At 49.3% G+C, this 21,511-nt stretch overlaps 1 protein-coding gene across 3 annotated transcripts in view; it reads right to left on the reverse strand.

Moving 5' to 3' along the window:
* Positions 1–21,511, reverse strand: part of ZBTB16 (zinc finger and BTB domain containing 16) — a 207,056-nt gene that overhangs the window by 8,189 nt on the left and 177,356 nt on the right. For all 3 annotated transcript variants that reach the window (XM_017883146.1, XM_017883148.1, XM_017883147.1), the window contains exons 5-6: positions 5,767–5,937; positions 713–880 (exon numbers count right to left, since the gene is read on the reverse strand). In XM_017883146.1, coding sequence (XP_017738635.1) covers positions 713–880; positions 5,767–5,937 — 339 coding nt within the window. The remainder of the gene's footprint in view (positions 1–712; positions 881–5,766; positions 5,938–21,511) is intronic.

The following is a 21,511-nucleotide window of genomic DNA, read 5'->3' on the forward strand; positions in this document are numbered from 1 at the left end:
GAGAACTCCCGTACAAAAAAAAAAAAAAAAAAAAATACAAAATTAGCCGGGCATGGTGGCACACGCCTGTAATCCCCAGGTAATCGGGAGGCTGAGGCAGGAGAATTGCTTGAACCCAGGAGGCAGAGATTGCAGTGAGCTGAGATCATGCCATTGCACTCCAGCCTGGGCAACAAGAGCGAAACTCCGTCTAAAAAAAAAAAATGTGAAGGCACTCTGAAATGGTAAAACATCATATGCATACAAGGATTATTAAATATATCTGCTCTTCTAATCTCAGAACCAAACACAATCTAACTTTACAATTTCCCAACTTCCATAATAACGTAATTCAATGCATCCTAATTCTTACTGTAACCCTTGAGTAACATGAAATTACCCCTAACCTTCACTTCCAGCTAATTGGACCAACTTACCCCTAATTCAGGACTCATATACAGACATCATTTTGCATGTCACCTCTGAACTATTGGTGTAGCTGCCTGGAGAGCTGGTGGGGGCTCATTAGAAAGTGTGCTGGGATTGATTAGTAATGTCTGCCTTGGCCTTGACTGGTGGCCCTCAGGCCACCATACCAGCCTTTAATAGAACCTCTTCTCCTCTTTGATACAGCCTGGGATCATCCTCACTTAGGCTTCTCCAGGAGACCATCTGCTTCCCACCTCCACCCAGGTCCCAGAGCCAGCTCAGACCCCTCCCTGGCCTTCGGTACCTGTGTGCACCCTATAGTGCGTCTCCAGCTGATGCTTGAGGCTGAACTTCTTGCCACAGCCATTGCACTCATAGGGTTTCTCACCCGTGTGGATGCGTTTGTGGCTCTTGAGTGTGCTCTCATCCCGGAAGCAGCTGCCACAGAACTCACACTCGTAGGGGTGGTCGCCTGTGGAGACAAGCGGCTGGATCAGGCATTTGCCTCTCCCTGCCCCCTCTTCAGGGGACAGTAGGGCACATTCAGTGCATGAGAAGGATGAGACGGCCTGTATTCACCACCTCCAAAGACAACTTAGGGATCCACGGCCACACCTCCATTGAATAAACAAGCAATATCTGTGTTCACACATGTCCACACTTTACTGTGGCCCCATGATCATCCGCGGGGCAAGGGCCAGTCCTGGGAAAAGAGGGCCCATTTGGTTCAGGGATGGACAGCAGTCCCCAGAAAGCAAGCCCTCATGTGGATACTTGAGACCTCACCATCTTGCTTCTCAGATGACCACTTCTCCCCTTCCTTTAGGTTAAGAGTGACAGTCACTCCAGGCTGACTCCTCAACCTTCAAAGAAATCTCTCCAATTCTGGGAACTTCACATTGTTCTCCAAATACCTTCTACAGTCCCCAATTTCCTTCCTCCACAGTCTCACATAGCTGTTTCCTCTGCTCGATTTCTTCTTTTCTCCCTGGTGAACTCCTAATCATCCTTCAAAGCCCAGCTCATATGATACCCCTGTGTGGACGCTTCCCTTTGGTTCTCCAGGCAGAATGAATCACACTTTCCTCTGTGTCCCCAAAGAGAAGAAATGCCCAGAATTGTGTTCTTTTATTAGTGTGGTATAATTTTTATGGCACTTTCGCATTAAAATGGCCCACATTTCCTGAGCACTCAGATGTGTGATGTGATCGCATAAGGTGATCATGGCAACAACCTTAAAGAAAGATATTATTCTCATTTTATAGTTGAGAAAAAATGAGGTGCTTGGAGATGCTTCAACATCATCCCTGAGGTGAAAGAGCAAGTAAAGAGCTGAGCTGGGATTCAGGTTTGGCTCTGGCTCTAGAGTCTGGGTACCATATACTTGTCAGCTTGCTGACACTGTGATGTATCTACTGGCTTGCCCACCCTACCTCCGGCATGGAAGCACCACCAGGATAAGAAGCAAGCCTCACCCATCCTTGTAGTCTCAGTGCATCACACAGGGAGGATCCAGAACAGACTCAGGAAATGGTGGGTCCATGAAACTTGGAGAGAACTGCCTTTTCTTTTTTGAGGATCCCACTCTGAAATCTCCAGAGCATGAGAGGTTGGGGTGTGGAGAATAACCATCTTGCCTTTCATACCCAAAGTGGGGGACTTGGGGGATGAAAGGTGAGGACTCCAGCTACTTATTTATTACAGGAGTGAAGGCACAGACAATAAAGATAGATTGATCACCCCAGACTTTGTTCATGAATATTTAAATATCGCTGATTCGTCTTGTCACTGTAATTACAATTTCTCTGGGCTGCATCTCCAACAACCACAGTTTATGGTAAAGAATGGCCCACTGTATTTCACTTGTCCCTCTGCAGATGTGTGGGGCTGCCAACCGTGTAATGTCCTCTGCATTTCATACATTTTCTTCAGCTGCTGAAGGTTTAAGTCATCCACAATGACCTACGTTTTTTCATTATCCCCATGTCAAACTGCGCTCGTGCCTGGGCATAAATTGTCCTTCTCGTTATAGACTCGCATGCCTGTGCCTTCACTTCCTTTTTAAAATGATATTTTACTCTCTCCTCTCTCTCCCCTCCTCGGGCCACTAACCAAAGCTCCCCCCTCCCAAAGCTAGGCCCCTGTACCCACATAAATTCTCATCTCTTCTGATGGCTCTGAGGGGTTTTTAGTAAGGCTCTGTGGGGAGCGGATGCTGGGGTCTGATCAGTGACTTTCTCATGGGTGAAAGATTTGCAAGAAGCACCCATGCCATGTGAGGGGCACTTCTATCAAGTAATCAGATGGAAGAAGCTCAAAGAGTGGCATCGTGCCTTGACACCAGTTTACCCCAATTTATGGGGTGCTGCACTGGCTCAGAGGCTCAGCCAGTGAGTCCCTCACCTGCAGATCTGGGGATGGGCCAAGGCCTGGGGTTCTCAAAATTGCTACCTGCCCATCCTCACTGTCAGAGCCATGGGACTTCCTGGCCCCTAGTCCCATCAAATTCAAGGGGAGTGGAGGCCTGTGCAAACCCTGGTACTAATTAGTTGTGTGTCTAACACAGTAAGGGCCAGTCTGTGTGTGTGCGCCTGAACCCACTCTCTCTGTGTGTCTGTACTCATAGGCCCGTCTGGTCTGACATCCAACTCCCCCTCCTTACTGAATCGGCAACGATTACGACTTTAATCAAAGATTCAGTATCCTCATTAAGGTATAAATAAATAAATAAAGCCAGGGCCACGTGAGACTTCAGCCGGAGCCGGTAATTAAAACGTACATCGGGCAGTCGCCCAGCTGGGGGGAAGGCAGCGGTGGGGGGGCGGGGGGCAGCTGCCTGTGCCTTTCACCTCCAGAGGGGTCCCTAACAATTTAAAAAACAAGGGGTTAAGACAGAGGAGTTTGTTTGATCCAATTTTTATGAATTTAATTATGAAGTGGAGCACATGTTAAATGAGTTTAAATAGGAAATCTCCTGAGTCTGCCCAGGGAAAAGAATAAAAAGAATTTAGAAGGAAAAATAACAACAAAAAAAGAAAGAAAAAGAAAGAAAAAGAAAAGTCACCAACACACACGTATCCCCATCCCGATTTGGGAGCACGGTGCGCACCTGGCGTGAAGTCCTCACCCTGAGAGCTGATTGTGTCAGTGTGGCCATAATGTACACAAAACTGGCTGCAGAACTCAAAATCCAATTTGTGGTATGTTGATTAACTCTGTAGCCTCTTTAATGAGCTTGACATTAAGTGCAGGACAAACGAGACTAATTAGAGCCCCCTCCAGCCTGCCCGGTGCACCTGTGACCCCCCCACTTCCCCCCCCCAATCTGTCCTTACTTGGTGCTTTCTCTGGCACTGGCCAAGCCCAGTGTCTGTCGTCCTCCCCACCCCAGCCCCATCCTGCTGGCTCTTCAGGCCCCTCCCTCCTGGCCCCTCCCTTCAGCACAGCTGAGAGTTTATTATATGATGAGCCGTGTGAATCAGGGATCCATCAATGCCAAGAGCACGGCTGGACTAACCTACCAAACACAGCTGCTGATGCTAAACACCCGGCCCCAGCAGCAAATGGGCCAAGAACAACGGAATATTAATGAGGCATTGTGTGTGGGGTGTGCATAGCCTGTATATGGCTTGTGTGCACAGTGCCTCACTGGTGTGAAAACTGATGGGTGTTTCTCTGTGTGTGCACAGGCAGTACACATGCTCTGTGTTTCCTAGAATAAGCAAGGGCTTCTCCCTATCTCTGGAAACAGCCCCTCCCTGTGGATCTGAGCCATGACTGACACAAGGGCATGTGACATTTTCATATCTGAGCTCTGAGAAGGTGGCATGGACAGAGAAGGGCATATCCTGGGTGGATTTAGCAGGACTGAGATCATTCAAGTCACATGAAGCCAACTGGTTGGACCCAGTGGCATGCTCAGAAGTGGCTGAAAGGTATCTAGCCATCTTTCGTAAGACCAAATGAACCTGGGGACCTGTTGAGGGAGGCGTTCACAGGAAGATGCACATACTTGCAGGGGAGACGCTTATGCAGTCCCTGCAGAGAAAGTCCTTGTCAACATCCCACCCTCCTGGGCCCTTCTTATTGAGCCCACCCCTCTGGGCCCTACCTCCATCCTATCCCAGAAATTTTAAGTAGTTCTGTGCAAATCTGGTGGTGCTAAGGCAATGTGCTCCCCTGAACAAAATGGCATCCAAAAGTGAGAGCCAGGAAGGCTCCTTAACGAGGATACCTACTGCTGGCAGGCCAGGCCAGCTCAGTCCTGAGAAGTAAAGCTCTTCCCTTATTTAGCAGAGCCTGCCACCCATGCAAGACCTGGTCTGCATACTCAATCTCTGAGCTGTGACAAGACTCTCACACTGAGGAGAGGGCCTACTGTTCCTTAACGTGGCATGCAGAGGTTTTGATGAGTATATGCTCTGTTACATACCCAGATAGAGACCTGACCCCAACCCTCCCTACAAACACAGCACACAAAGGCAGAGACACATGCACACTCAGAAATGCGCATTCCTTTACCCAGGTACAGTCAGCAGAGCCCCAGTTTTGTCATAGAGAAAATAAGGAATTTAAGCCGTCCACTCCCCTGTTAGGGAAGACCGGGGGCTGCTGCAGGAAAGCAAATGCCTCTTGGCCATCAGGGACCAAGTGTCCCCATCCCTCAAGCTCTAGAGGCTGGTGGCAGGGAATGGCCAGCCTCTGGGCACCTGGCCCAGCCTCCTTAGCTCATAACCCCTCCCTTGTCCCATCACCTGGAACTGGCTGAGAAGCAATATTTCATTGCTCATCGTTTAAATCCCCTCCTTGTCTTCCCTAAACAGGGTTAAGTTCCAAGTACAGGCCTTTGTTATTGTGGGGAAAGTAGGACTTCTTCAACTTGCCCTCAGAAGCCCGAAGCTGACTTCAGAAATGTGTATGGATGGAGCGGAGGGGCATCAAGAGTGGTGGGAGGCAGGGCAGACACTGTTAAGAGACCCAGCAGGTCAGTTTTTCTCAAAATTCATTTTGGGTCTACCTACATGAGAATCCCTTGGGAATACATATTAATAATGCTGAATCTGGGACCCCACCCTGGCCCCACGGAATAAAAGTTTCTGAGCGTGGGACCCAAGAGCCTACCGTTTTAATGAGCATCCTGTGCTGAACATGGAAAGACTGTGAACCGACGGTCCGCAGGAGGGAACTGGGAGAACTGTCCACATTTACCTGCATGACAGGCAGCCCCTGCATGTCCAAGCCTTGAGCAGAAGGACTGAGGGCTGACTCAGCCCACCACTTCCACTTTATGTCCTTAGAGGTAAATATAGAGACTGGCTCCCAGAGACCCCGATCCACCCATCAGCTTCACTGACCTACCTGTATGTGAGCGCAGGTGGCGTTTGAGGGCCGTGTGGCTGGGGAAGGTGCGGTTGCACTCGCTGCAGATGTAGCTGCGCACGCCCGCGTGGACCTCCATGTGCTGCTGCAGCGCGCTCTGTGCCTGGAAGCGCTTCCCACACAGCAGACAGAAGACGGCCATGTCAGTGCCTGTGGGAGACAGGAAAGGGGGCGCCTCAGAAGGCTGGGAACACAAGGCGCATTCTTTACCCATCTGGAGTGAGAGCCAGTGTCGGGACTCACATCTCCAAATCCCCATGCTCAGGGGCAAATCCAGAGTTGGCCCAGGCTGTGTAACACTGGGCACCCAGTATGTGGCCCCAGGGATGGGCAAAATCGACGTCGTTCCTGAGCTCTGGAAGCTAAAGTCTAGTGGGAGAAGGAGAGACACTGATCAAATACATCACAATAGCAAGGGTAATGTGCAACTGTGTCAGGCAGTATATAAAAGGCAGCAAAATACTAAGAGGGCACATACCAGATGGACTTCACAGAGTCCGGGGCAAAAAGTGGGGGAGGCAAGGTAGACCCTGTGAGGACAAACACTGACAAAGATACCACGAGCCAGCTATTGTTCTAACGTAACTAATACAAATCCAAAACTCCAAAAGCTAGCCTCTGTTATCCTCACCCCTTAGACAAGGAGACTGAGGCACAGAGAGATTAACTACTTAGGCCAAAATCCCATAGAGCAGCAGTCCCCAACATTTTTGGCACCAGGGACTGGTTTCATGAAAGGCAATTTTTCCACGTATGGTGGGGGGATGGTTTCGGGATGATTCAAGCGCATTAATCATTAGACTCTCTTAAGGAGCGTGCAACCTGGATCCCCTGAATGCACAGTTCCCTATAAGGTTTATGCTCCTATGAGAATCTAATGTCGCCACTAATATGACAGGAGGTGGAGCTCAGCTTCACTCGCTCGCCTCCTGCTGTGCAGCCCAGCTCCTCACAGGCCATGGCCCAGGGGTTGGGGACTCCTGCCATAGAGTTCATAAGTGGCAGGGCTGGGATTCACACCCACGCACCCTAGATTTTAATGCTTTCCCAAGACTAGATACAGACCCCCCCTTTTTTTTTTTTTTAAACTACTTCTCCACTCACTAAAGCATGAATCTTAGGTTCATTCACTCAACAAGTATTACTTGGTGCCTTCTACAAGTAATGTTGTCTTTTTGGCACTGGGGATATAACCACGGAAGAGCATGCCAAGTGCCTGCTCTCATGACCGACGTAACCCTGAACACCAGGTGAATGGCGGAATCCAGAAGATGGAATAGTGTCTGTGAACACTCTGGGCCAAAGGGAAACGTGGCCGGTGGGAGGATCAGACAGAGGAACGGTGCAGTGCAGCTGGGGAAGAAGAAGAGGCTAAAGGGAACCGTAAGGGCCAGGCCATGCAGGGTCTTGCAAATCACGTTAAGAGCTTTAGGTTCCATCCTAAACCCGACGGGCAACTGTCAAATGATTGAAAGCTAGCGAGTGATGTGAGATTTTCATTTAATTCTAACTGGCTGTTCACTCCCACAGTACCCCACAAATATAGGCTACTATTTTCTGTTTGTTACCAACCCCTTTCTGATGCTGCTCTGGAGCCATGGCCGAAATTTCCAGCTACAGCACCATGGGAGGAAGAATCTGACCTTGTGTGTGAGTCCTAACTGGCAGCTCGGTGCCCAACCTTTTGGGCTCTGTTTTCCTGAGCACAGGAGCCCCCTGGCAGGCCCATCTGCATGTCTCTGTGCTGGTACCTGGGCAATATCACTTGCACTTGGCCCCACACTGCTGTCCCCTGTGTGGGGGGCACAAGCAGGAAAGGTAAGTAGGCCTAGCATCTGTCAGCCCAGTCCAGAGTGGGTGGGGGCAGGGGGCAAAGCTTTGGCTGCCGGAAGCCATGGGCTGCTCAGCATGGAATCGGGAAGTGTCTGGTGGAAGGTAGGGGGAAGAGAAGGGATGGCACGAAGAACCTCCCTGCCTTCCTGGCCCATCGATAGAGATAGCAAGGAGAGGCCTGGTCCTCACCACCTCCGTCCCATTCATTGCTGGGTTAGGATGGACTAGTAGGCAGGCAAGGTCCACCTCTCACGGTCCCCCACACTTCTGTGCCCCTCATACTCACCCTGATACCCCTTCCCTTTGCAGACACTGAAGTCTAAGCACCTGGAGCCACACCCCATCTCGCCAGCAATCAGGAAGGCTGAGCAGGGAATAGGAATAGCAGCCAGCACTGGATTTTTCTCCTGGCCATCAAAAAGCAGGAAGGAAGGGGAGCAAAACTAGGCGTTATGCTAGGTGCTTTTTCTATGTTGTCAGCTCATTTAAAACTTGCAATCCTACAAGGCAGGCATTCTTATCCCCCTTTTCACTAGTGGAAAACAGAGAGATTAAATAACTTGCCTAAGATCACACAGAAAGAGGCAGAGTTGGGATCTGAAAATATCTCGGTGTGTCTGCTTTCAGAAACCACGGGGCTGGGCTCAGTGCTGCCTCTGGGGCCAGCTGCCCGCCTGTCTGCGCTTACCCTGGAAGAGGCCCAGTAAGGACAGTACAGAGCACCCCTGCCTCTAGTACAGCTCCAGCAATGGCTAGAGACCCCCTGGCCAGGAGTAGGCGGATGCTGGGGCTGGGTCACAAGACATAGCTCTCTGAGGCCGTGCAATCCCACTGGGAGCCACCAGGGTCTCTCGGAAATGTTGAGTAGGGTATTCAGCTCCACTTGCTGGAGGGGGACATAATGAGAGATGTATCTTTCCGGACAGAAGCAGTGCCAAGAGTTGACAGTGAGTCTTCAATGTCCCTCTCTGCTTGGCCTACATACAAAGGAGCACAGTGCATCTGCAATGCGTTCTGTGCCCGGTGGCCCCCAGTCCTTCAACTTGAGGGCCCCCAGCATCTACCCGCTTTCTGCCCTTAACCCCCACCCCACAGAGAGCCCAAATTAAGCCAGGTGTTCAAACAGCTGCCTTAAATCAGTAGGATTGAGTAGGCTTTGTGGGTCAGCCATGCCCTTTAAGAGCCAAGACTCCTCCTTATGCATCCTCTGAGATCCCCCGCATGGAAGGAACCTGGGCAGAGGGAACATGAATGGCATTGCCAGTGGGACATCTCAGCCTACACAGCCAGACCCAGAGGTGCTCTGAGGGTCAATATCACCCAGCAAGGCAGGCCACGGCACTCTGCCCCCTTGGTCTTCCCAAGACCCCTAGATGCTGCCCCACTATGCTGTCCCTACTTCTCAGGGTGGCCTGAACCCACTTCATGTCCATTCAGCCAACTCACTGAGCCACTACCAAGTGCAGACACTGTGCTAGGTGACCAGGGGCAGGCTGAGGCTGAGCAGAGAAACTGAGTCCCAGACTAGTGGGAGACGCTGAGTTAACAACCACCCAGAGGGTAAGGCAGGGCGACTCCAAGAGCTCCTGAGATTTTGAGTTAGGCTTTTACAAGTAAAGAGTGTTTGAGAAGCAAAGGACAAGAAATTGGGACACACGTGCCAGGCTAAGGAGAGAGACACCACTGGCAAATGTCAGAGCAGATGGGGCCAAGGTCAGGCCCTGGGGATAGAGACAAGCTGGGAGGGTGATGGGAGTCAGACCACAGAGGGCTGCACATGCCAGGTAGGACAGATGGGACTTTATTCTACAGGCAATGCAGTGCCATGAAAGGACCGAGGGTTGGTATGATCCTAATGTCTGGGTCCCCCTCCAATTCCTTTTTTGAAATCCTAACCCCTAAGGTGATGGTATTAGGAAGTGGGGCCTGAGGGCAGATAATTAGGTAATTAAAATGGGATGAGTATCCTTGTAAAAGAGGGCCCAGAGAGCTAGCTAGCCCCTTCTACATGTGAGGACACAGAGAAGTCAGCAGTCTGCAACCAGGAGGAGGACCCTCACCAGAACTCGAACGTGCTGGCACCCTGATCACAGACTTCCTAGCCTCCAGAGCTGTGAGAAATGCATGTCTGCTGTGTATAAGCCACCTAGTCTGTGGCAGTTTGTTATAGCAGCCTGAATTGACTAAGATGAGTGGTGCTAGCACGATCCGACCTGTGTTTGAAGCCAGTGACTCTGGACACACATAGGAACTAACAGCAGCAGCAAGTGGTGAGAAGCAGCGACAGGGCTGATGCGCCACTGCAGGAGGGTGGGGACCAGACCAGGGCAGAGGCTGCCAGGGCAAGGGGAGACAGAAAATCCTAGAAAGGTGGGACAACAAGGGAGGAGTGGCATGCACAAAATCCCAGATGGCAAGTTCCACACCTGGCCAACAGGCTGGAAGTTACACGGTCACCACCTGGAAAGGAAATGCCATGATGTCCCTACAGTGGTCTCTCTCCCCTTCCTGGGACATTCCACAAGGTGCAGGGGTGCTCCTTGGCCACGTATCCACCAACCAAGGCTCCCAGGGCAAGAAAGGGGGGCCTCTGAGACTCAGCATCCACTTCCCCCATTCTTCTGCTTGGAGACTAACAGCTATGATGATAGAAAAGTATTTAAAAAAAAAAAAAGGGAAAGGGCGGGGGAGATGTGGATGAGACACAAGAAAAGCTATTGGTGCATGTGAGTTAAAAATCTAGAGACTAGATGTGAGTTATTAAACAATTTGCTGCTGTTTCAGCCTAGCTGATTGTTCGCATGTATGATGAGTCAGGGCAGATTCTATTACACTGGGAGATTAAGCAAATAAATGCTAGCTTTTGGAAACACATTAAAATGTGAGACTATGGAAATAAAATTATCTAGAAAATTGTATTAGCAATTCATTAGCTGCAGTGAGATGTGCGGCGGGGCAGGGGGGCCTGGAAGCACTGGAACGCTCTGCTCCCTTCAACACCTGGGTTCTGTCCTCTGCTATGGAGAGACGTCAGGCCTGGTACCACTGGGGAGAGGGGCGGTGCTCTGACTGGATGAACAAGACCCTCAGAAGTCAGATGGTCCGCATGACACAGGGGAAGGAAAAGAAGCATAGGGGTCCCAGCTCTCCCATATACTTGCCTTGTGGCCCTGAGCAAGTCATTTTACTTCGCCAGATCCATTTGCTCCTTATCCACCATATTGTGGTTATCAAGAACATCAAATGAGACATCCACACGAAAAAACTTTATAATGTGGTCACAGAGCCAATGCCAGCCAAACAACACCTTCATCTGAATTAGAAAATCATGTCTCCTCCTCTGGGCAGCCCCACAGACCTGGTGAGCACAGAGAGGCCTGGGTTTTGGGCTCTTTCCTCTTCAGCTGGGTACCCTTGTGCAGTGAACAACCTGGATCGTGAGTCATGGCATGAGTCATGGCAGCCCTGCACAGTACACATGCCTAAGCTGTTTTGTTGTCTCTGGGCTGCTGCTCTCTGGGAAGCCTAGAGAAGGCATCTTTGAGGAATTACACCACTTAGGATTCAGTGCCAACAACACCATCTTCCTCTGAAATCCCTCACTGTTGTATCTGGTGTGGTAAAGCCCTGTATTGCATTTATTTTGGACTTTCAGCTCTGCCTAATAGATTATAAGCCTCCAAAGTAGGAACTATTGTATTCATCTTTATATTCCCCAACACACAGCACATGGCCTGATATAGAGTAGGCTCTTAATAACTGCATGTTGAATTAGTAAATAAATAAGGGGCTGTGAGACAGTCACAAAGGGTGGGGGAGGAGGTATGAGGAGAGTCATGGTACAGACAGAGGGCTAGGGATGAGGAAAGTTCAGACCACAGTCCACAAACGAAACCACGACTAAGAGCATCCAACCGCTCTCCTTGGAAATCAGTAATGACAAGTGACCCACAGGCAGCAGATCTCAGTGAGGCCTCCTGTGTCTGTCTGGTGGGCTGGACAGGACTCCTTAGTTCTTACTCCATGTCTGAGCTCTGTTGCTCAGAAGCAAAGACCCAGACCATAGAAGGATTGGTTTTGCCATATTATACAGTGAAACAGTACAAAGATCCCAATTCTGGCCCAGAGGTGCAGCCCTTCTTGGATTTGTGATCCTAGTCCAGGCAGCTGTTGTCCTTAACCTCAGTTTCTTCATCTAGGAAAGAGAATTCATAACTAATCTGCCCTTTCCAGCCCTAACTTCATAGTCCTGTTAGGATGCAACTGACAAATGTTTTTGATTATGTAAATCCTACAAATGTATTGCTTTCTATCAATGTACATTTCAATGTAAATCAGATATATAAGTCAGCTTTTACCCAAGAAAATAATTTTTCAGGTCAAGGAATTAGCACCTCTGCTCTTCTGAAGAATGAATGGGACTCAGTCTTAGCCTGGACTCCCAGGGTATCTGCTCAAAGGGAATCCGAAGTAGGAAAAGGGGATGCATGTGGAAAGGATGACGCTATCAAGACTCAAGGAGCATGACTCTTAGTAATATGGGCAGGGTCCATGCAAGTATCTGGGACCACATTTGCATAAATCGTATCTCTAGGGAAGGTGACCCACACCAGACCCCCGAGTGGCGACACAGCCAGTTTTGACTATAGGGCATGTATGACTCAAAGTCTTCCAATTTAAAACAAGCTTAATTTTAGTGAAACCAAAAAAAAGGAGAATGAAAGAAAAGAAAAGAGAAAAAGAGAGAAAGGGAGAAAGCCAGGCCAGGGTGGAATAGTAGGCAGAAGGGGTGACATAGACCTAGGGTATTTCACCCAGGTGATGACGGGGTCTGAAATTATGAAACACAAAACCCCTCATGTTTACACCTGTGCCATTTCCATATCAATTATCTCTTTAATAGATGGGAAGGAAGAGGATCAGAGGGGGACACAGCTGGAGAAGAAAGATGTTCAGGTGCTACACCTTCTTGGAGCAAACCTCTTATTATCTCCTGCTATAAGCAGTTTCTTAATCAAAGGAGCAGAGGGATCTAAATATACTCCAGCTTTTTTTGGTAAGCAGGCTGGGACTGCTGTGTGTGCATGTGCTGGGGCGTGTGCATGCCCGTGTGTGCGTGTGCATGCACATGTACCCCGGAGGGGCTTCTCATGTCCAGTCCTACCCAACCTCACCCAACAAAGGAAGGACTTCCTCCCCTGCCACCCTGAGAGCTTCTTCTCCCCACAGAAAGAAAATATCAAATTTAGGAGGGTGTGAAAACCTTGATTTAAACTAGAAACTTCCCCTCCCTCCACCCCTAGCCCCCAAATCCTTCAGATATGTCTTTCTGATCCCTCTGACATCCTGGGGGATTACTCTTTCCTAAGACACCATCTCCAGCATGGGCAACCTTCGTGACCACACACTCAAACCTTGACATAAACTGATGGCCTTTTCCTTTCGCCCATATTCTCCTCCCTTTGCCCCCAGGATGCTGCTGAAAAAAGGTAGCAGAGTTGCACCATCCACTCTGCAAGACAGAAAGAGAGGCAGAGACAAGCAGCACCGGGCTGACTCCTACCCAAGGCAGGAAGGCTCTGTCTTCATCTTAAGAGGATGGAGATGGCTGGGGTGAGGTGAGGAATAGACAGAAAGGAACAAAGTCCAGCCCCTGAATCTGAGTGGCTCCTCCATTTTGACTTCCCCTGTGCTATCACTTAGGGCTCAGCTCCTTTTCAAGGAATCTACTGGATTAAGGGCCAATAGCCCTCTCTTTATTTCTCTGGTTGTCCTCTTGAGCATGAGTTTCAGGATCATTTAGGATGCACTATTGCACTCCCAGCATTCCTCAGAAGGCTAGCTATGTGGGCACTGAAGGCCAAATCAGCCCACTGAACCCTGGAAACTCCAATCAGCTGCTGGTGAGCAAGAGACAAGTTTCCCAGTTGCTTTTACTGGGGTAGGATACACTAAGATACCATCTTGGAAGACTTGTCTCAAACTCAATTAGCTTTGAGCTCACGCATGGGTGTTTGTCTCCTGTGTATAGAGTCACCTACTGCTGAGGTACTCAGTTACATCTTCCCAAACCAAGCCAAGAGCCAAAAACCTTAGCATCAGTTGTCAATTTCATCCTTGTCAATTTTAGGTCTCTTTATCCAGCCCTCTCTGCCTCTTTTTCCTTCCTTTCTTATCTGCGTAGAATCACAGAAGGCATCTATACATCTGTATGACATTCCATTTCCACAAGAGAAAGGGGGAATGTTATGGTTTCAATACCGTCAGTCAAGGGAGCAAAAGCATCTTCATTGCATAACAAAAAAAGGGGAGGAGCTTGAGCAGCTGATTCAGATTTGTTTTAAAACTAGGCAATGGATGGGAGAGTGATTACATTTTTAAAACACATGCACACATACAACTTTCAGTCTTTTGGGGAATGTGGCTGCATCCTCAGGCACAGCAGCTAGCAGAGCTGGCTCCCGGAAAACCGTGTATTTGTTTAGCAGTGAGCTGCAGACACAAGTGCATTTCATTACTCGGCACCTCCAGCTACAGTAAACAAATTTGTCAGCTCACTAGCTCATTAAGGTGCGCCCTGGACATGGGGGATTTATTGAGACCTGCACAATAAAAGTAACATGAATGGATTTACTAATTTTGTCAATCACTCCAACAAACGAGCCCAAGAAGGGGAGAAAATGAGGGAGGGGGACAAGAAAAGGGGTGGATAAAAAAAGGGAAGGAGGTTTTAAAAAAAGGAGGAGATGAGTTTGGTTTGCAAGAAGAGAGAGAATAAACGGGTTAAGAGGGGACAAGATCTGCATCTTCGTACTGGGCTACAAAACCACCTTCACATTCAATCTACCTCCTACTCTGGGTTGCCCTTTCTAGGGTTCAGGGGCCTCTGGCAGGAAGGGTACATGCTAAGTTGGAAGATGCCAAATCAAGTCCTGGTTCCCTGGCAGTGCCACACCGATGGCAACATCCTCCTCCCTTCCTCCCAGCATCCGATATGGAACTAATGAAACCGAGGATTAAAAACCTTGTTCCAGGAAGTAGCTGCTTCCAGGCACATCAGCGGAGACTAATATCCTCGGTTAGTACCTCCCACCTGCCCCAGCAGCTCCTTCTTGGTTTCCAGTCCAGTGGCTGGACCCTTCCAGACATTCCAGAATGAATTAAAACTTCTCCAAGAGCAAGCGGAGGAAGAAGGAAAGGGATTGTGTGTGTGTGTGTGCGCGCGCACGCGCATGCACGCGCGTGCAGCGGCTGGGGGGCGGGTGAGTTGGGGTGGAAAGTAAATCCGGAGAGGTATGCAGCCCTCTGGTCTGTAACTTTCAAAATGACAGCAGGACTAGGGCAAAGGTCACGGGGTCCAAGGCCTTAAGCACCTCCGCCAGCTGTGGCAGAGAAGCCTGGAGCCCGCAGGACGCCTGCCCGTATAAATCAGCGGTAAGCAGCACCCGCTGGGGGCGAGGACAATGGGCCCACACGGGGGTGGGCGGCAGAACAATGGGGCCTGGCCAGTGCGCAGGCCCGGAACAAATGTGCCTTGGCACCACGGGGGCCCCCATTTGTGAAACTAATTGGCCCACGATTGCAAAATCGGACCAACTTCAACAACGCAGAGAGAAGGGCAGCTTGCAGTAGCCTAACCTAGCCCAGCTCTGCAGAGCAAGCCTAGCCTAGCCTAGCCCAGCCCAACCCAGCCCATCCCTGGTGGGGTATCTGCTGTGGAAGCCTCTCTCAGGTACTGCCCATGCTGGCAGAGAGGTGCCTCTGAGATGGGATCAGGCTGGGAGAATGATGGACCGTGGGATGGAGCAGGTAGGCATGGTGCCGACTTGAGGGCCCCGTGCTCAACAACTTCTCCCAAGATGCAGGGAACTGTTTTCCTCGGTTTCTCTACATTGCTTGTTCTGTAGAAATAAAGTTCAAAGGAGAGAGACAGGCACCTGTTTACTCTCAGGATTCCTAAAGCCAAAGGGCTCCCTACTTCCTGCATTTGGGGGTAGGTGGGTAGCAAATAAATCAAAAGCTACAATCAGTTTCTTCCTAAATCCATTCCCTGGCATGTATTCTGCCTGTAACCCTCTGCAAGGTTGCATGAGCACTGCAAGAAACGTGGGTCCCTTGGTCTCAAATTCAGCTAATCTTAGAGGCTTCCAGGAAAAGAAGCCCCAAAGTGGGTGGGGGAACATCGGGACACAGCATGAAAGGGCAGGCCAGGATCTTCACATCCCAGGCATCCTCTTGCCCTCATGTGGCTTTTTACTGCAGACTCCCAACTGAACAGGAACAAAAGAGTAGAAAACCTGGCCTCTAGTCCTGGCTCAGTGACTAACTCGCTGTGCACTCCTGGGTGGGTTACTAGACCTCTCTGGGCCTCAGTTTCCTCATCAGTAAAATGAAGAGGGATATAAGTGATCCTTAAAGGGTTTTTCTCCACTCTAATATTCAATAATTCTATTGAAGATGGTGCTGGCAGGTTGAATGGTCCTTTCTCCCACTGAGATGGAAGTCAACATTTTCTCTTTCAAAGTCAGACTTGACAGCCTTCTTTTAGCTAAAGAGAATCCCTTTAACTAAAAGGGAACCACATTCTTAGGCTAACAGAGGGACAGTCACAGACAAGGCAAAGAAAGGATCCAACATTGACTGGGCACCTGCTGGGTGCCAATCTACATTCAACCTTTCTCAAGCAGCACTGTGAGATGGGGATTTTTAGAAAGATGGGAAAATTTCACAAGACTTGAGAGAACCTCTAGGTCCCTTTTCTAGGGGACTACCAGTTAGCAGCTTAAGACCTCCTAGAACTGGCTGAACACTCACAGAGGCAATTATTGAGTAGCTGGGTCTGAGAGTACCTGAAGCCCCTCTGTGCCAGGTGAGGGCTGGGCAGTTGGGGTGGCGAGTATGGAGGGGGAGCTTTCTCTCCCAAGCCCCCAGCACCAGAGTGATAGAGAAGACCCCCAAGAAATCCTACATAGAGGGCAAGTCACAGAACCAGACCCTCTGAATCTAGCAGTTTCACTACAAGACCATAGCGTCCAACACATAGTAGGCATTTACATTCTGGCAGTGTGTCCAGAGCTTAACGGGAGGCACGGGAGCTTCCGTGTGAAGGTAAGACCCAATTTCCTTGTCTGGACAATAAGTTATTCCCAGGACTCTTTCATCTCTAGTATTCTTCAAGTGTTAAAGATGCTTTCTATAGACGGTCACTCTCTCTAGTTTCAGACATTCCCAAAGTCATCCTGAGGCCCCGGGAGAGAAACTGCAGCTCAGGAGTGGGGTCTCCAGGGAAAAAACCCCCCAAAAACCTCAGCTAGGCTCTCATGTACAATTTCCAGTAAACCCCAATGTATTTCAGAGATAGGGAGGTGGAGGCAGAGGCAGGAGGCAGGAGGAGACCCAGACAGAAAAGAGAGAGAGACAGAGGCAAGACAAAGGCCCAGGGAGACAGAATGGAGTGGGGAGGGGAGCAGGGGTTGGGCGAGACAGAAATTCAAAATAAAATGAAATACTGATTGTTTCAGCGCCATTTAAATACCTCACAAACACTGGCCAATGAAAACAAAAACTGCCCCATATAAATAAGCAAAACAAAATAACAAAAAAGGAGAGGGTGTATTCATTTTACTGACATTTTAATGGCGTCTCTCCTTCCCCCCACCCCCCCAGAAGATGATTACAAATTAAGCAGCATTTAAACGCTTTTTACTGTCAACAATTAAAAGGAGGGCTGTGGGCCTGAGAGTGTGGTGGGCATTCATTCCCACGGTAACCAGGCTATCAATATCAGAGACACCATGTGGCCTTCCCATACTGTACGGCACACAATAGCCAAAAAGGGAGAAGTGCAGACAGATACTGTTAATTTTGCAGGACATTCAGAAGCGAATCAAAATATAAAAAAGTTCCCAGCACATACACAGACACCAAGAACAAGGGCAGGGCAGGTTGAGCTCATGGAGTTGGTCTTAGCAGTGGCAGAACGTACGCACAGCCTGGTTACACCTGATTCAGGGTTCCTTGCGTTTGTTTCATGCGCGTGCATGTGTGCGTGTCTGTGTTGCACACGCACGTGCACAATATAGGAAGGACCAAGGGCAGAGGTTGTTTTGCTTTCCTAGGGTCAGAGGAATAAACAATAAATCGAGCCCAGGAGCTCTACGCCAGACCCAGAACCAGCCAGGGAGTAGTAGAAAGAGGACACACCCACTGCCCCAACCTGGGCTTCAACCGAGATGGTGCGACCACCAACATTTACCCTTCCAGCACCTGCACCACGGCCTTCTCCACTGGACCACAGGCAGAAATCAAGTGATTCTGATTTCACTGTGTTCAGAGGAAAGGATTTCATCATTCCAGGTGGACCAAAGGAACACATTTGATTTTTCAGAAATTGACTCTCTTTTCACTATTCAAACTATCATTACCAATTCATGCCCACCCCTGCCTGCCCCGCCCAATACCACCCACCTTCACATCTTTCTGAAAGGCTAAAACCTAATCTGTGTTAGGTCCTGGTAAATTCTGTTGCTAGAACTCTTTTAGCTAACTCAATATAGTTTCTCAGCATCCATATCATCACAGGTACCTTTGAAAATAATGGAATAATGAAAAGTCAATTCCAGAATAAATGGGAAGAAAAGAAAAGGGTTAAAAAGATAAAGGAGCAAAGAGTGTAGCTACCAATTTCCTTTCCAGTCCTTCAGAGAGGGAGACGGAAATCACAGAAAGTGAGAGTGGGCTACCAGGTGGAGGGCGAGAGGCTGGATTTAGAAGCAGCCGGGTACACTTCTGTACCGTAAAGTTTAATATGCAGGAGGGATGACAGAGAAATAAAAGAGACACGTCCCCTTTAAAAGGAAATATAATTTACAGTGTGCAGCCAGGCGGCCCATAGTTTCAATCTCGTTTACTATAGAGAAAACTCTGCTAGCTGTTCTCTATCCCACAAATCCGATTTAATCAGACAAGCCAGCCAGCGTGGCTTGGAGTAAAAACGGATAATTAGTAAACAGAGAGCTACTCCAGTGCTTCATTGGCATTCGAGTTGGGCTACTGTGTCGCATTTAAAATGCAGTCTGATGAAGTTTACAAAATCAAACCATTTGTTACTCCTATTGAAGAGGCTTCAGGCCACTTGCAATTAAATTGGAATTAGTGCTCAGAATGAGACACAGCAAATTCATACTAAAAAGGGATCTGACTTTGAGACATTTGACTTCACTTCAACAGTTTTCTGTGTGAGTGTGTGTGTGGGTGTTACTGAAAGACTCCTCACTCACCCCGACTCTGCAGGGCTCCCCGACTCCCCACAACCTGCTACTCTCTGGGCTGGCTGTGGGGGATGGGGCACCAGGGAAGGGGAGGGACAGCTGACACCAGGGCGCCCGCCAGGCCCTGCATTCACACCAGGAAGATACTGTACTAGGGAAAATGTGTCCACAAAGGACCATATGGCTACCTTCTGCATTGAGCCCTTGGACAAGAGGGTGGAAGGGGGCGGGGGAAGCTGCCAGAAGGCACACTTCTAGGGGGCACTGGCCCCGCCCACCTCAGACAGCAGGCTGGCGGCCTGGGGAGAGTGGGGGCACCTTTTCCCCTTGGCTGGGCTCCTGTGACGCCCTGCACAGGGACAGCGTCACTCACGACGTCCTATGTATGCATCAGCACGCTCCCAGCCCCGTGCACAGCCCCTCTAAGCAGAAAAGGGGAGTAAGCTCAGGTCTAGGCACGGCTTCTTAACCTGGAGTCCACGGAACCCCTAAGCTGTCCAGGGACAGAATTCAGGAGGTTGGTGAACTGAGAGGGAAAAAGTGACATCTTTATTTTCACCAACCTCCAACTGAAATTCAGTAGCTCCTTCCATTAGGAATATAAGCAACCAGCCAGTCATATGGGCAGTACTGGTAACTAATTGGTCACCGGTAGACATTATGGGTATTTTCACATCGCACTAGAAATGTTGCAGTCATCTCAAAATATCATCTATGGAAGCCACTCCTGCAAAAATATGGTAGTTATTCAACCACGGCCTGATCTTACTGGTTAATGGGATAACAAAGAATCACACATATTACTATATTACAAATGGTCTTTTAAAAATATTTTGGCACCTGTATTTCAAGTTTCCATGACAATCCTATGTACTTTACTTTCTGCATTTACAGACCTGATTCTGAGGAAGGGTTCTGAGGTTTTGCCAGACTGCCCAGGGAGTCCATGGCACAAAAAAGTTAAGAATCCCTGTCTAGGCACCAGGGAAGGAATGGGGAGTTAGTGTTTAAAGGGTACGGAGTTTCTGTTTTATGGGATTATATGAGTTCTGAAGATAAGAGTGTGTTGATGGTTGCATGACAATGTGAATGTATTTAATGCCACTGAATTGTCCTCTTAAAATGGTTAAAAAGGCAAATTTACATGACATATAATTTACCAAAATTAAAAACCAATCCTAGTCTGAAACTACATGTATCCTTCTGCCGCCCAAAAGTATCTAGTCCAAACTGAGATTTATTCCCTCAAACTTCTCCATCTGCAATGGAGAGCCAAACTAAATGCTTGGCCTCCCAGGAAGCAGGGAGTGTGGGGCCTTGCAAAGGACACTACAGGAGGCCCAGCCTCAGTCTTCAACTGTGATACCCACAAGACTTAGAGACTTGCTTTAAGTTCAAGGTTTGCTGCCTTCCCCACCTGTCAGAATGAAAGCTGCATGAGAGCCGCGACCTCACTTCTCTCATACAGCACTGTATCTCTTGGTTCTGACAGGTGTTCAATGAATATTTATTGGATGGAGAGAAGGACGAATAGATGGATAAAGGCTTGCACAAATTTGTTTGATTTCTCTGGACTTCAACTCATCTGTAACATGAGGGGGACAGGCTTTGTGATCCTGTGATGCTCCTATTGTTCTAAGGGGCTCCTCCAGCATGACATCCTCCCGTCTGCTGACCACACCTTCCCCCAGCACATGGGGCCCAGGAGGTGGAGGGTGGGGGTGTGCACGGTGCACACAGGTGGGGGACACCTGATGTGCAATACTGGAGGTGATGGGCCACTGTCCTCCTGGGCCCCAGGAGTTTCCTGCAGGCCTCAGAGACAGCGCTGCCCCAGCTGCTGCACAAAGCAGTATCCACCTTGCTGCAGTCCTGCTGGAGTCCACTGGGCTCACCAGGACACCTTCCCTGCCACAACAGGCTGGTGGTGATGGTGGTGGACAGGGGACAGTAAATTTATAGGCTTACGGAACAGGCAAGCAATGAGAGGGAGTCCGTAGGCCTGAGGGAGAGGCTTTTATGCAACGTCAGGTGGCATGCAAAGGCTTTTAAATCCTGGAAGGAAGATACTGTCCTTCTTGCTCTTTGGGGAGGGAGAGACAGGAATCTGATTATGGTCAAGAAAAAAATAAAATAAACGACCACATTGCCCATTAGCCCCACATCTGGAACTACCCTCCTTTCAAGTAGGCTGGTCTCCTGATTCTATAAATCAGTTTCAAGAAAGGAAGATGAGTGTCTGGCAAGCATCCGGCTGGACATCAAGGTCATGTTAGGTGGTGTGCATGCTCCTCAGTGGTAGCGTGGTCCTCCCCCAACACCCGCACATGTTCAGATGCGCCAACCCTGGATACTCTGAAGGAGGGTCTGGAGAGAAACCCCAGCCTCAGATACCGACACCAAAAGGAAATGTGAAGTGGAATGTCACTTCGTGGTCTGGGGTTCTCTCCTCCCGTGTGGGTTTTGTTGCTTAGGTACCTCCCCTTTCAGCTCCTCCTCTGGAGTTTCTAGGCCGCTCCCTGACAGCTCTGGAGCCTGGGATTGATGCGGGGGCAGATGGAGGCCTTCAGGCTGACTCTCTCAGGCCAACCACAGGCTGTCCAGCACCCTGGTCAGAAACA

This window comes from Rhinopithecus bieti, unplaced genomic scaffold (genome assembly GCF_001698545.2).
Source record: "Rhinopithecus bieti isolate Rb0 unplaced genomic scaffold, ASM169854v2 scaffold_11964, whole genome shotgun sequence".
NCBI classification, from domain to species: domain Eukaryota; kingdom Metazoa; phylum Chordata; class Mammalia; order Primates; family Cercopithecidae; genus Rhinopithecus; species Rhinopithecus bieti.